The sequence below is a fragment of the Oryctolagus cuniculus genome, chromosome 7, assembly GCF_051225735.1.
Source record: "Oryctolagus cuniculus isolate XC-2025 breed Fujian yellow rabbit chromosome 7, ASM5122573v1, whole genome shotgun sequence".
In the NCBI taxonomy this organism is placed as follows: domain Eukaryota; kingdom Metazoa; phylum Chordata; class Mammalia; order Lagomorpha; family Leporidae; genus Oryctolagus; species Oryctolagus cuniculus.
Window position 1 is genome coordinate 158,550,054 of NC_142873.1, and position 16,276 is coordinate 158,566,329.

Genomic DNA, 16,276 nt, shown 5'->3' on the forward strand with positions numbered 1-16,276 from the left:
CAAAAACAAACACGGCAGCGTCCCTCTCGCCGCGCGGCACGGCCAGGCTGGCCGGGGGACGCCCTGGCTGACGGGGCCGCCGAGGGGACGGAGCAGAAGCAGAAAGGAAGGGGAGAGAAACGGGCGGGGGCCGGCCGCAGACCCAGGTGTCAGCAGAAATAAGGTTCTTTCTGGACATCACAGAGGAATCAAAACGTCCTCTCAGAAACGGGGCTCTGGAGCCCAGGCTGAGTTCTTCCAAAGTCCAACAGAAATAACAACACGGACGACAACCATTTGGTAAGCGGGAGTCGTAGGCCACTTCACCGTCAGAGATCCGCACCACTTCCAGTCACAACTCCTGTTCATGAATAGACCCTATTAACCGTCATGTTTCAGAGGCAACAGAGGGTGCTGGGGCGGGGGCGGGGGGTGAGAGGCACGCCTTCAGCTGCGAGGAAAACCTCTCCCTGGGCTGGAGCTGGATACAAACTCCTGCCCTTCTCCAGGGCCCTGGGGTCCTCAGAAGAAAACTCCGGAGAACACAAAGCCATCTGGCAAGAAGGCAGCCACAGGTCACCTGTTCCTCCCACGGCAGAGTCAGGACCGGGAATTTTTCGCTCACCCTAAATAATGAATAAACCTCACACGGCTGAAATGTTGTGGCTAATTTGCGTCTCTGCGTGAATGGCAAACATTCAGTTCTGCCTGCAACCAGTCTCGCTCCTTTTCCTCACCAACCAGTGAAAAAGTGAGAGCAGCCAGGAACACCGAGCCAGGGAGAACCAGCCACGCCTGACAAGGCGCAGTGTCCCCCTGTCGGCCTTGGGCCCCGAAAGCCGACACATTGGCAAATCTGAGTGTTCCCCTCAAGGTGCTTCTGAAATAAGTCATTTGGGATGGAAGGGAACCCTCTGTAAGCCTGGCCTGGCTGGGGGGAAGGGAGCGCCAACAAGACGACAGGTAATTAACCATGTGACAGCCGTGTTCCCTACAGAATAAAGACACGTGTCCACGGGGGAGAGTTTCAAAACCTCTAAACATCATTAGAGCAGGCTATCAGTGTCTAGTAGCTGGCAACAAGTGAGATGTGACAAGATTTTACTCTCATAAAGACATCTCTGTTCTCTTATCTTCAAAGCCCGTGAACTTTGCTGCCTTAACTCTGACAATGAGGAACTGGTGGAGTTGATAGGGACACAGATAAAGGGGGAGTGGAGAAAGAAATGAAGGATCCTGTTTACTGTATTTTCGTACGCAGCACCAGTTACAGGGCTAAAGCCCAGAGCAAATCGCCCAACGGACCGCCTCGGCTCTGCGAGCAGAACTAGCAAGCGGCTGCTGCCCCCTAGAAGCCACCAGGGACATAGCACTTCCCTACAGACGGCAGATGAGAAGGTCCTATTATCTCCTCTCGATCCCCACAACCTGTCATTAGTGAGGTACATGGGTGCAGACGCCTCCTCCGAGCCTGAGGAGGCACACATCACCTGTGATAAATTAATAGGTGCCCTTTCAACAGCTAAGATGCATACAAAAGACTCCAACCAGGGCAAGCAATCTAAGGCAACAGCTCTAGAGAAAGCAGGATCAGCAGGCGACGCTGGAGCTTTGTGCAGCCGGGCTGCACAGTGCACACCCTCGGGCCAGCCAGGCGCTCGCCAGGAGGCTGCTCACAGGCGGGGCCGCCGGGTCACCCAGGCGTGCTCTCCCACCCTGCTGGGCTCAGCGGTACGGATTTGGAACTCTGGGTTTCAGTCCGGCCACTTCCCAGCTCCAGGAACTTCCCTGTCCTGGGTTCCAGCTTCCTCACTGTGAAGTGCAGCAAGAGAGGAATCCTCACAGAGCTGCTGGAGCCAAACAGGACGAAAATAAAGAAACCAGCGCCGAGGCCGGCACGGGGCAGAGAAGCAGCCCTGCCCTATGTGATCAGCACTAGTAATTGTTCAGTTAATCAAAAAATCAGTTAAGGCAGGGGATCATTAAAAATGGAGCCTGCTCTACATACCTGAAACATTTTATATTAACCGAAAACCTATAAATGTACAGTCATTTGCTAACCTTTTGATGTAGAGCCAAGACCTTTCTTTGAGTGTGGGCCACAGCCTGACGTTCCCAGCCATCTTCCCTACATAAGCCCCACCCATAACGCACCCTCCATAGTTTCTAAAGCAAAATGAGAAACTTACAGACATCCTCCCCCAGTGTTTACCTGTGTCTCACACCGAATCTGAGAGCACCTTTTTTTTTAGCAATTCATATTTACCACAGCATCTAACTTGGTTTCACAGAACCCACTCTCCATATTTATCTTTATAGAACACATTAGAGCTGCAGAATCCCCTCCTCACATTTATATTTCATTTGTTGACATCCAACCTGATTCAACAACTAATACAATCTGGCACACACAGGTTTAGGAAGGGGCGTGAGGAGCGAGTGTGCAGTTGACGAGCCGGGGAGCAGCCTCGTTCAGGGCACCCGGGCCTGGCGAGTAGGTTCCACTGGCCCCAGCAGCCAACTATTTAAATGAGTGTATCAAATGCAAGTTTGAGCCCTTTAAAACATACTTCCGGGGGCTGACATTCACCTACTGGTTCAGGTACCGGTTAAGGCACTCAGGTCCCACCCTGGAGGGCCTGTGTGAGAGGCCCAGCTCGGCTCTGGATTTCCTGCTAACACACACCCTGGGAAGCAGCCGTGATGGCTCAAGGTTTCGGTCCTATGTGGGAGCCTGGCGTCCTGGCTCTGGCTGCTTCAGGCATTCGGGAAGTAAACCAGTGGCTGGGGGCTTTCTTTCTCTGTCTGCCTCTCAAATAAGTAAATTTTAAAGTAGTAATATATATTTATCTATATTCCCACTTCATTTCATTCAAAACAACTCTCCGAAGTGCACAAGAGACAAAAGGACAAGGCAAAGGCGAGGGCAGGCCAGGAGAAAGACGCTGAAGAGATGTCGTTGACTCCCCTTCCCCATCAGAAGCCATTTTCAGTGAAGTGTGGAAAACTAAATCATTTATACAAATAATCTCCTTGCATGCTTGATTCTGTGAGCAGCTCTTTGCCACCACAAGGCCAGAAGAAGTGGCCCTGTCCCCAGACACGCTCTTGCTGTGGGCCTGCACCCACGGATCTGTCCGGAAGCACTCACTGACCACGGCCAGGGCAGCCGTGCCAGGGTCACGGCTGAGGCCACAAAGGTGGCAGCCTGCCTGCTCGACAGGGCGATTTATCCCACACCCGCCCCACTGGGGCCACGCATTAGCTCCTCTCCGCCTCCAACTGTCAGGAAGGGCCCGGGCAGATTTACCTCGAGAATCACTCAGTGTCGGCCCCATCTCTAGACCGTTCAGACAAACTCACAATGGCAGAGGGAAGATTTGTGGAGCAACAGGCATAAATCTTGGTTATAACTACAAACCATAAAAGAAAGGAGAGCTGGGGGGGAGGGAGGGCGGTGAACACGCCCTTCTAGAGCAGCACTCTGTCTTCCCGCAGCTTCTCACGGCACACAAGGGGGATTCACTACAAGATCGCATTTTTCAAGGCAAAATTGGTCTGCGTGGCTCGACAAAGGGCTGAAATATTTTAAGTTGAAATTACCCGGGAACACATAGGGCACTCGGCTGTCCTGAGTACAGTGGGATGTTCAGAGCTCTGCAAACTAGGGGCTTGCGGGGGACGCAGGATACCTATCCTTCACTACACACTCCAGAGACACCTCTACGTGAAAAGTATCCCAAACAAGAAGAAAGCCCGCTTCAGAACGCGCCTCCACCCAAGTGAGAGTCCTGCAGAGCCCAGCGCCGGCACCAGCAGGGCATCTGCAGGAACTGGAAAGCCAGCACCTCCGGGAGAAGAGGGGGGCGACCCAACTGTTCCTTCTGAAAGAATGATGCTGGCGACAAGATTAAAGACCAGCCCCTCAGTCGCTGTGTGGCTCCGAAGAAAGGCGCACGAGCGCCCACTTCCTCAGTTCCCACACGTCCAAAATCAGGACACCGCTCAGTGCAGGGGCAGGGCCTGTGATTACGGGAAGCCCAGCAAACGTAAAGTATTACTGTGAGCGCCAGGAACCCGCAGTGTAAACAAAGGCGAATAATTATTCCAAATTCCATTTCTTTAATTATCACCCCTAAGAGTTTCGATTCATTTAATAATTACTTGTAAAAGGATACCTTAAAACTGAAAAACAACCTCTTCATTTACCTGAAAGAGGAAACAACTTCAAGGCCACTGCCTCTCCTCTCCAAGCACAGGATGACAGAGCGGGAAGAGGCAGCGGCCTGGAGGGGACACCCCCCAGCACAGACGGCGCTCTCCTCCGGCACTCACTCTGGACCAGTTTTCCTCCCAGAGCAGGTGGGAGTCTCAGGCACCGCCCAACCAGCAAGCAGGGCTTGTGGACATCGGGAAGGAAAAAGCAAACCTTCCCCTTCACTGGAGTGTCTTTACTGTGATGACGCGGAGCAGCGGAGAAGGAGAGCCAACCACCTCTCCTATCTGAAAAGCTACATCCTCGGAACGGCAGGATCAGGACCAGCAAGGGGCAACGAGACCCCCTCTTCCCTGTCTACACTTGATCTTCGTCCCCAGGTTTCTTAGCAGTTGGGGGGCACCCAGAGGAAGACGCTGCTAATAGCAGTTCAAGCATCAAAATCTAGAGAATTTACTTTTTTGACAGGCAGAGTTAGACAGTGAGAGAGAGACACACAGAGAGAGTTATAGACAGAGAGAGACAGAGAGAAAGGTCTTCCTTCCATTGGTTCACTCCCCCTAATGGCCGCCACGGCCGGCCAAAGCCAGAAGCCAGGTGCTTCTCCTGGTCTCCCATGCGGGTGCAGGGACCCAAGCACTTGGGCCATCCTCCACTGCCTTCCCGGGCCACAGCAGAGAGCTGGACTGGAAGAGGGGCAACCGGGACAGAACCGGCGCCCCAACCGGGACTAGAACCCAGGGTGCCAGCACCGCAGGCAGAGGATTAGCCTTGTGAGCCACAGTGCCGGCAGAGAATTTACTTTAAAAAGACATGCTGAGAGGATTTCAGATTCCCCCTGTAATGTCACTCCCACTCCCAGACACCCCCCGAGAGGGCACGGGGGCAGAAACCACAGCTCCAACACACTCAACTGCACAGAAACCAACCACGACAGATTTTTAAACTAACAGTTACTACTTTAAAATGAGGTTTGCCCTAGTTATTTATTGTTCCTGGGAAAAAATGAATTTCTTGAAATGTCTAAATGGATGGTTTCATTACCCGTGTGCCTGTGAAACACTTTCATGAGGAAAGGATCAAAATCAATTTTATTTCCCCACACAAAACTCTTTGAATCTTACACTCATTTATATGAATACTTCAAAGAGTTTGTGGAAAATGGAATTCAAAAGTAAGTTTATTGTGATGTAAAAAAACTGAAATACACACGTACAAAGGTCTTCAAAAAATGTACGAAGGGACGAGCACTGTGGCACGACAGGTTAAACTGCCACTTGGGAGGCCTGCGTCCCACACCGGAGTGCCCAGTTTGAGACCTAAGGTACTCTACTTCCACCCAGCTCCTGCTAACGCGTTCTGGAAGGCTCAGATGCGGGCGATCTGGATGCAGCTCTGGGTTTCTGGCTTTGGCCTGGCCCAGCCCCGGCTGGTGTCAGTATTTGAGGAGCGAACCAACAGATGGAAGATCTCTCTCTCCCTTTCTGTATCATTCTGTCCCTCTTTCTAGTACATGAAAATAGACATTTTAATGTTCATGGAAAATATTATGAAAAACTCCACATGGACTTTTATTTTTTTGCATCAAAATAAACTTGTCTTTTAATTCCATTTTCCCATGGGCTTTCTGAAGCATCTTTATATGCTATCTGCTATCCACATCCTTACAGTACACTTTCACACGCACACAAGTCCACACAAAAAAAATGCACTGAGCATGTGAACATCATCCTTCAGAAACAGTCTGGTGAGAAAAGAATGAGAACCACCCTCCACAGTGAGCCTGCCAACAAGCACCCCTCGGACACACGGGAACCACGGAAGCCGCAGAAGACACGGATACGGGGAGACTGCACCAGGAGTGCAGACGGGAGGCCCTCAGGAGGCGGGCAACTGGCATAGCCTACTTCAAGAGAGGCTCCCAGGACTGGCTTCCTGAACTCATTCAAGATATTAATGGCCCTTTGATTACTAGGCTCTGGTTAATCAGTTCAAAAACCAAACAGGTGAAATTCTAGTTCAGGCAAAACCCAAAAATACTACGTAAAGCAGGTGATCAACAGTACTGCTGAGTATTGAGAAGCTGAGATGAAACACGTGAGTAAACTATAAAGGAAACCGCAGTTACTGCTGACTTCAAATGACCAAAACTCGAAGGACGAAAAGGAAATCCCAGAAGGTTACTTAATCCTAGTTTCGGTATCCAAACAAGATGGGAACCAGGTTTCTCTGTGCAGACGGCCCATTCTCGCCAACCCACAGAAAAGCAGGGACCAACCCTGCCAGGGCAGTGCAGGGAGCCAGAGCCCAGGCCGGGCAGCAGCAGGTCAGCGGCACTGGAGGGCTGCCAGGCGCCCTGGCCGGGAGGCGAGGCCTGGGGAAGAGCAGGAAGAGCAAGACGGCATCGGCAGCTTCTGCTGCAGCAAAGAGGCTTTGTCAGTGACAGGTTTCAGCGCGACTTCCAGGATGCCTCGAGCCCCGTCTGAGCCCAGTCTCCAGTCCTGGTGACACCGGGATACTACAGAGCACGACAGACGCAGTGGTGCCGGGCTGCTTCTATCTGGAGGGTGTGGGAGGAGAGGAACTGAAGGGACAAGGCAGGGTCACCACCTGGCTGAAATCAAGACCAGAGGATCTAAAAACACAAAGGCGTCGCTGCAGACCACACAGCTGTACTTCGAACGGCATCACAGCAAGTTTTATGGCTCAAATGAGACAAAAATGAAAAGCAGGCCTTCCTTCCTTCCCGAGCAAGGAAAGCAAGACAGTAACGCAGACACACGAACACCAACAGAACAGTGCCACCTGCACTGCACTGACTGCCCCACGGAGCGTCTTCCGTAACCACTCACTTCCTTTCTAAAGATTTACTGACTTGGGGCCAGTGCTGTGGTGCAGCGGGTTAACACGCTGGCCTGAAGTGCCAGCCTCCCATATGGGTACCGGTTCTAGTCCCGGCTGCTCCTCTTCCGATCCAACTCTGCTATAGCCTGGGATAGAAGCAGAAGATGGCTCAAGTCCTTGGGACCCTGCGCCTACATAGGAGATCCAGAGGAGGCTCCTGGCTCCTGGCTTCAGGTTGGCGCAGCTCCGGCCACTGCAGCCACTTGGGGAGTGAACCAGCAGAGGGAAGACCTCTCTCTCTGTCTCTACCTTTCTCTGTAACTCTGTCTTTCAAATAAATAAAATAAATCTTAAAAAAAAAAAAAAAAAGATTTACTGACTTATTTATTGAAAGAGTGAAAGACAGAGTTCTTCCACCTGATGATTCACTCCCCAAATGCCCCCAGTAGCTGTAACTGCACCAGGCCAAAGCCAGGAGTCCACAGGTCATCTGGATCTCCTCCATGGGTGGCAGGGGCTCAGGCATCTGAGCCAGCCTCAGCTATTACGGCAAGCACATGAGCAAGAAGCTGGATTGGAAGCAGAGCAGCCGGAACTCAAACCAGGCACTGTGATATGGGACATGGGCAACCCAAGCGGTGGCTTAACCCGCTGTACCACAAACCCCATCCCCATAACTCACTTATTTCAGAGGGAGAAAAATTACTTCAAAGTGGTTATCTAGTTCTGCAACAAAGAAACAGATAAGAAATTTTTTGCCTTCAATATCCCACCTTAACTCTTTTAGGATAGTGACCAGGCAGCTTCCATTAAGAAATGTTGTGGGATGGCTGGCGCCGCGGCTCACTAGGCTAATCCTCCGCCTAGCGGCGCCGGCACACCGGGTTCTAGTCCCAGTCGGGGCGCCGGATTCTGTCCCGGTTGCCCCTCTTCCAGGCCAGCCCTCTGCTGTGGCCAGGGAGTGCAGTGGAGGATGGCCCAGGTGCTTGGGCCCTGCACCCCATGGGAGACCAGGAAAAGCACCTGGATCCTGGCTCCTGCCATCGGATCAGCGCGGTGCGCCGGCCACAGCACGCCGGCCGCGGCGGCCATTGGAGGGTGAACCAACAGCAAAGGAAGACCTTTCTCTCTGTCTCTCTCTCTCTCACTGTCCACTCTGCCTGTCAAAAAAAAAAAAAAAAAAAAAAAGAAAAAAAAATGTTGTGGGAAATATGCACTCAGTTAAAAAGAAAAACAAACGCAACTTGGTAGGGTGTTCTCCCAACACCGGGATGCCCTATTCCTCAAGTCCGGGCTTCAGCCCTCACAGAAACCATGCCTAAGCCCCTCTCCCACCCTCCGCAGAACTGTTCTGAACAACTCGCTTCGCTAGGCTCCACAGCGTTATACTCTGCACACAAATCACAGGTGGTTTGGTGCTGTTTGCTGAGACCACGTGCAGCCTCGTGCTGCTGCCTGTTTCATGTGTGCGAATGCTTTCTCTTGCCCAAATAAAGTATGTTCTCACCTGAGAGCAAGGCTCACCTTGGTCTTCCACTGGTCCCCAGCCTCCAAGCCCAGGCTAGGCGGAGCCCCCAGAAAATGCTCACACACACCCAACAAAGTGCCCCCCGTTGCCGGGCCGCGAGCTGAGTGTGTCCACAAGCCAGAGCTATAGCGTGGCACCGCGCTGGGGCGCTCCCTGCGGGGGACGGCTGCCACGGCACCCCTTCTCCAGCACCCTGCCGGTTCCCAGCAGCCACAGGCTCTCCTCCTGCTCACCCTGGGTCCCCCCCTGCCACCCAAGCCAGGCTCCTCTGCCCGACACCCTCCCACTGCCATTCCCAGGAGGAAGAAGTAGTTCACACAAGACCATAGAACTCAGCTGGTGCCCTCATTTAATCAGGCAGCAGCAAACGGTTGGCCAAAAGCAATAAGGGCATGACTGAGAGACTGTGGGAGTTTAATATAAAAAAATTAATAAAAAAAAGGGAAAGACAAAGGGTCTATCTTTTAATAGGGCCCTAATTACCCAACTCACAGGATCAGCCCAAATGAGATGAGAGTTTATTTCAGGGTTTTTTTTTAATTATTGGTTTTTTTTATATATATATAAATTGCTGCTATGTGTTTTCTTTTCTCTGAGCAATTATGCAGCAAGTACGTAAAGAAGAGAAAAATATTAATTAAATATAAGGTAATTGTAGAGTTGGCCTGGAGAGAATGAGTCTGAACTCGGGACCATCACAGGCTACGAGGGTTTGAAGACTGCTCAGGGCCTCCCAGAAAAGAAAGAAGTAAAAACACAGCCAACCAGCAAGCAGATGCACAGTACACAGGAACAGAGCAGTGGACAGAACCATTAGCAGAGCAAAGGGCCAGAGACCAGAGCGCCTGCCAAGCGCTCGGCGCTCCCAGCCAGTTTCCCCAATCATGCCCAGAGACGGGTGGGCCGCCCTTCTCCTGATCGACAGTTAAATCAGTCAAACGGCATTCACAGAGACAGAGCAAGAAAGCACTGAAGAGGACTACTGGGTTCAATCTGGACTTTAGTCTAAAACCAGCCACAGCTTCGGCCAGAAGGACATGACCCGTGCAGACCCCACGGGAGGTACCAAGTGCCTTATCCAAGAGACCGGCGGAGCAAGGTCTCCTCTGGCTCTCCCACCGCCAGGACCTCAAGAAGAACCCAAGCAAGACAAAAAGAGCGCCGTGAGGCACAGCCACTGGTGACAGCAGGGGCCTGACTCACAGCACTGCTCCCTGACGACGCCCTGGCAGCCTCCAGCCCTCGGCCTCTCCCCAGCTCCCCTCTGCCACAGAAAGGCTTAGCCACGTGAAAACTCAAACTGGCTCCTACCCGCCAGGGACCTTCTCCCACGACTGCCAGGAGGAGAGTGAAGAAAAACGGGTGAGGCCGCAGAACCTTGGCAGCACACCCCAAGCTTGCTGTCACCACTGAGAGTGGACACTCGGGAAGCTGAACCCCTAAAATGCACCTGGTTTGTACAGAACCAGTCTTCCTTCCCGGACGACAGGATTTACAGGAGGCCCAAAGTGCAACACAAATGTGCTGGTGGAGGGCAGGCAGTGCTGGCTCTGACCACCACAGCAACTCCCTTCCAACAGCCTAGGAGGAAAATGCTGGGGAGACTGCATAAGCCTAGTGAGTGACCAGGCAAGCCCAGAAGGCCCTCCTGGCCTGCTGCTGAAGGGCCACCTGAGGTCTGCAGCCCTGAGGGGCAGAGACAGCTATTTCAGACAACCAGGACACAGAAGCAGCCCAGCACCATGCTCCCTCGGGTATGTCGCTCACGACTACTGATCAGCAACACGGTGGTGCATGACCCTCTAGGGTGGGCACTCATGGTTCCAGAAAAGACCAAGCTTCACCAAGGAGACGCACGCAGAGCCAAAGCTGGAAGTCAGAGGCCACGGACAGGCCTCTCCACGCAGCACCTTTTTCAAGGGAAACTGCTCGCTCACGACTGCACACCACAGGGTTTCTTTAAACTCACGTGGGGTTTTCTCCAGCAGAAGCGTCCAACATCGCGGTACTTACCAGCGGCTCTCGAGGCACCACATTTTCACTTCCTGGAGAGGAGCTGGGCTGCAAAGACAAATAGAAACAAAAATAAGATCACAGTGCCACCCAATGGACACCAAAAAACCCAAGACACCTGTTCTCAAGCAGCACAGGCAAGCACTCCTATCCCAACCAGTTTTTCAGAACTCTGGAGTGTCTTGCTGTGGGCTACCTGTAAGTAGTAGCCCAAAGAGCATGACTTCACTGGGGAACAGAGATTGTCTCTGGGCTCACGTCACACACGCACCCCCAAGAACAAGGCTCGGTTACTGCTGGGAAAGGTCCAAGATGGGCACTAGGCAGCAAGGTCTGGGGACCACCACAAAATTCATGGACCAGTGAAAAGCACAGGAAAGGCGTGAAGACGAGAGTACTACCCCTCTCACCGTCTCCCCAACTCCAGTGGACCGAGAAGTCGAGAACAGTGAAGAAGCAGATTTGGGCACAAGGGGGTGCTAGTTTCCCACGCTCAAGATCCTCAGCCAACACCAAAACTGTTCCCTATCACAGGTCACTGAGGACTCCACCCCAAACAACAGTAAAGAAAGCCCGAGGATTAATCCTTTTTTCAAAATAAGCTGCTTGTGACACGCAGACAGATAACCGGAACCTATGGGTGGGCAGGCAGCACTGTGGCCCACCAGCCTGCTTCTCCACTGTTTCCTTCTCCTGGGTACCCCTCCTCACCCTCACAAGAGCCTTCAACCCCTGAGTGACCTGGTCAAAATTCAGAGGAAAGAGGAGAGTTAAAGAGGAACAGCCTCTGAAGAAATGTACAAACCTCCAAAAGACTAAAACAAGCAGCTGGAGCGAGTCAGGGTCAGCTTACAGTTACTGATGTTCAAGTCAATTGCCAATTATCCCCAGATGCTATCCAGACAAGTGCAGCTAATGTGTGTGCGCCTGCAGCCAGGAGCCGGGAGCCAGCCTCCATTCGCCTCCCAGCTAGTTCAGACGGCCAGTGCCAAGCCTCCTAGGAAAGGGGTGGAAGGTGGCAGAGGGAAGAGGCCCCTCCACAGAGGGTTCCCAATGCTTCCCAGCCTCCAGCTGCACCACACAGCTGTCACACAGCACCTCCACCCTTCCACCTGAAGCCGTGTCCCAAGAGCACCACTGGCTCAGGACAGCCGGTGAGAAGCCAGCCAGAAAGAGCGGGTCAGAGCCAGAGCGAGCGCTCCCTGCCGCTGTCCCTCGCAGGGCTCCAGTCACCTCCGAGCTCGCACTGCAGATGGCTGGGCCAGATCCCTCCCCCATCCACTGGGACCTTCATCCCCTCGCAGACACCATCGCCTCCCCCTGCCACGCAGGTCCCCTTCCAGGGCTCCCCGTGGAGTGACCCGCACAAGCTTCACTGAGCTACACAAACTGGAATCCCAAAGGCCTCCTTGCCGCCTCCTTCTCCCTCACCGCCCGGGGCAAGGGCGTTCCTGAATGGCCACGGAGCCAATCTGCCCATTTCTCTCCGTGTCTGTGGCCTTCACGGTGGCCCACGCTACCAAGACCTCTTGCCTGTACCACCACAGTAGCCTCCTGGTCAGCTCACCCACATCCACGCTGGCTCTCTGCCAACCCACCTTCCACAGCGCCAACCATCACTCCCAAAAGGTAATCCTCCACCCCCCAGCACACAACTCAACGGCCTCTCCTTGCTCTCTGAATTCAGCGGGGAAGGTCTCTATGGCTCACAACGCCTCCCATCTTCTCTGGCTATGTGTCAGGTGTCCTCCGGCACCACAACCCAGCGCTGCCGTCCGCACACACTGGCCTTTGCCTCCTCTGCACATGTACTTCCTCCCCTCCCCTTGACGCTTCCACTCATCCTTTAGATCGGCTGAGACACTTCCTCCGGGAAGCCTTCCTTCCTGGACGTCCAAGGCTGTGGGTCCAATCATAAACAACACCAAATAAAAAACACTCATAAACAACACCAAATGCCTCTCCTTCAAGCACTGGGCGGGCCTGCAGTTTTACACTTTGTGACCATCTGCCTAAGGCCTGTCTCCTTCCTCATCTGATAACCCCACAGGGCCAGAACCTGTTTGTCCGCTATCACCACACCCCTGGCCGAGGCCAGCACCAGGCACAAGTCCTTGCTGGATGGATGAATGGGACAAAGGTTCCACTCGCTAATACGTAATGGGTTATGTATTAAAGTTTATTATCTTCCTGAGGGCTTCCTTCACTCCATTTGGTAGATAATAACAGTGAGTGCTAACGCTCATTTAGCTCTTTCTTCATTTAATTCTCCCAATAAATGTATGAAGTTACTGCCGATGAGGAGACTGAGACAAGGTCAAATAACTCACGGCGGGGAACTGAACGCTTAAAATAGTCCAGTTTTGTTTGGGCCAAATTGTAGTAAGCCAACAACCTTGACAACATAAATGACAAGGCAGGTTATCCGAGTATACAAAACAGCCCCACGCAAAGAGTGCTGGTGTTTAGGAAGCCTAAACGTGCTTCCCGTGATACAGGGAATCACTCTGAATCACTGTCTCCACAAAAATGTCCCTTAACATCGGCTCATCTCTTACAGAGCTCATGTTTGTCTAAACACCACCAGAGCCAAGTAAATCTCTTTCATCATTTACCCTTTAGTACTTTTTTAAGTGGTGAGCCATGTAAATGCACTGTACAAACACACACACACACAACTGAAACATTAGAAGTGAAAAAGCGTCCTCTCCTCCTATTCCAGGGACCCTCCACTGACACCCTGCGTGTCCTGCCGGAGGGAGGAAGCTGCCCGCCAAGCAGCTCCCTGTGCGCGTCCCCAGCCAGGGCCTCCGAGAGCAGCACTCTCAGGGCTGCCGACACCCGCAGAGCGCCTAAAGGGGCAGCGCCATCTCCCCGCTGTGTTCCCATAGCCACGCTGTCTCGCCCAGGCAGGTTCCTCAGTGAACTGACACAGGACTTTTCACCAAGCTGAGAACTGCCCAACACTGAGAACATTCTAGATGATTCTCCAGCTCACGATGAAATTCAGCAACATATGGCGCCACAGCTCACTAGGCTAATCCTCCGAATTGCGGCGCCGGCACACCTGGTTCTAGTCCTGGTCGGGGCGCCGGATTCTGTCCCGGTTGCCCCTCTTCCAGGCCAGCCCTCTGCTGTGGCCAGGGAGTGCAGTGGAGGATGGCCCAAGTGCTTGGGCCCTGCACCCCATGGGAGACCAGGAGAAGCACCTGGCTCCTGCCAACGGATCAGCGTGGTGCGCCGGCCGCAGCGGCCATTGGAGGGTGAACCAACGGCAAAGGAAGACCTTTCTCTCTGTCTCTCTCTCTCACTGTCCACTCTGTCTGTCAAAAAAATAAAAAAAAAAGAAAAAAAAAAGAAATTCGGCAACCTAAAAAGGACACTGCCCCATTTCCTGCCTCAGCACCCTATAGAAAACTGTTTCTGATGACCACCAATCTAGCATTCGCCCTCGCTTCTTCCCGCGTTTACTTTCTTGATAATCCCATCACTGGGTAAGCAGTTTGCTCGCTGGCTCGCCACCACCCCACCCCTCAGCCTCGATTTTAAGCCTCTTGCAGACAGGTTCTTGTCCATCCCACGGAAGTCCGTACCTTCAGGACCCAGATGATTACCGATACTCAATGTACACGTGTTCAATCGCATGTCTTTAAGCACTTAAAAGAAACCACTCGGTGTAGCTAAGCCCAGACAAAGCCAGCAGAGGATCAGCCTTCCCCAGGACACTTCCTCTGCACCCTCCGCCTGGCACGCTCTGCCCGTAACACTGTGATCCCGGCTCTGACCCTGCGTGGTACGACTCTCACAGGCGCGTGCAAACAGGGGAGGCGTTTCTGCTGTCATGGGACCAGGGACTCCCACTGGCATTTAGAGTGCAGGGGCCAAGGAGGCCAAAGGACCGGCATTGCAGCCAATGAAGGACTGCTCCATCCAGAACACCAGCAGGACGTGGAGAATCCTGACCACCCCGCTTCCACATGCGGAAGAGGACAGGCTCCCCTCTCAACACGCGGCTGCAGACACTGGAAAGAAGGGAGACTGCAGCCCGGCAGTCAGGACACACTGTCCCTACCTGGGCCCAGTGCCACCTCCAGAGCCTCACTCCAGCTTGCTATAACACAGATCCTGGGCAGCAGTGATGGCTCGAGTCACCGGGTTCCCTCCAGCCACGTGGGAGACCTGGACTGAGCTCCCTGATCCCGGCTCCAGCCCCACTGCAAGCATCTGGGGAGTGAGCCGGAGTGGGAGTGGTCTGTCACTGTGCCTTTCAAATAAATAAATAAACAACAGTTTTAAAAAGAAAGCAGGCGTTTCACATAGAAGTTAAGACACAGCCTGTGACGCCTGCATCCCTTATCAGAGTACTTGGGTTTGAATCCCAGCTCTGCTCCCAATTCCAGCTTCCTGCCAACGCAAACCTGAGAGGCAGCAAATGATGGTTCAAACAGTTGGGTCTCTGCCTGCAGAGACCTGGAGCAAGTTCCCACCTCCTGGGCATTTGAGAAGGGAACCAGTGCATGGGAGCTCACTCGCTCTGTCTGCTTCTGAAACAAATAAACATGACGAAGGGCAAAGGGCCGAGTGCCGACTGGCAGTGGAAGCTGGATCGCCCAGCTCATGCGGCCCATGAGTCTCACCAGTGCAGCCTTGAGAGAAGCCCAACACAGCCTCAGACACCCCACAGTGACTCGCTGAAGCGGTCAACTCTATTATCTGGCTTGAGGAAGAGCCCCACAAATTAAATTCAAACTTGACCCTGGAGATCTTCACACTCCATGATTAAAAAAAGAAAAAGTAAAGCTTCGAAACCCCCAGTTGGGGTCAGCTGCAAAGGTATAAGGAGGCTCTAAGCAACCCACCTTCAGAATCCTTAGGGGCCAGAGCCGGAAGACAGGAAGGGAAGAAAGCAAGGGCTTAAGACTGCTTTAAAGGAATAAATAAATAAAAGACACACACGGAGACCGCAGTGGCAAGAGGCATGTTTTCATTCTGATAGAGACAGGTGCTCTCGCTCCTGCCGCCAAGGTACTGGCCTTCCCCACCTGGAAGGTGGGCCCAGGTGCCAACCCTGCCCCACTGCAAAGGTCCACCTCACACACAGCTCACAAGTCTGAGCAAGGACAGGACCTCCAGGCCTCGGGGGTTCAGCCCACGGACCACTGCCACTCGGGGTACGTCCTACACCGGTCCGGGCAGTCGCTGCTGTGAAGAATAAGATGAGGCTGCACAGGTGTCCCCTGGGAGGCGGCAGCACGTGGGAAGTGACGAGCTTTGGCATCAGAGACTCCGGGCATTCTGTCCACCCTCCCTGGGCCTTCGTCTCTTCATCTGTGAGGCTAATATCCCCACCTCAAACTGAGTCAGAGGAGAAAATACACATTACGCCAGGCTATGCCTCTGCTCAAGATCATCCTAAGCACTTCTGCTTCCGGCCATGATGGACTGACGGAGACCAGAGCCTCCCCCTCTGCAAACTGGACAACTAAGCAAATGAAGGGAAGCACTGTTTGCAGACACTGGACGGCAGGCTCACAGGACTGTGGTCCCTGGCAGAACAAATCTCTTGGGCTTTCTGCCAGGAGGGAGCAGGACCCCGAGGAGAGCGGGCAGTCTCTCGGTGCAGGAGACAGAGGTCAGAGCTCAGGGAAGCTGAGGCAGCTGAAGACCGCAGGACTGAGAGCCAGAGGAAAGGGTCA

General features: G+C 53.2%; 1 protein-coding gene across 8 annotated transcripts in view; it reads right to left on the bottom strand.

Moving 5' to 3' along the window:
• The window catches only part of PEX14 (peroxisomal biogenesis factor 14), a 153,538-nt gene that overhangs the window by 119,061 nt on the left and 18,201 nt on the right, over positions 1-16,276 (bottom strand). For 5 of the 8 annotated variants that reach the window (XM_070079319.2, XM_070079318.2, XM_051856878.2 and 2 more), the window contains exon 2: positions 10,581-10,628. In XM_070079319.2, coding sequence (XP_069935420.1) covers positions 10,581-10,628 — 48 coding nt within the window. Of the gene's footprint in view, positions 1-10,580; positions 10,629-11,385; positions 12,533-14,173; positions 14,285-16,276 lie in introns of those variants that run through there. The other 3 variants (XM_089301484.1, XM_089301482.1, XM_089301483.1) reach the window with 2 other exon arrangements.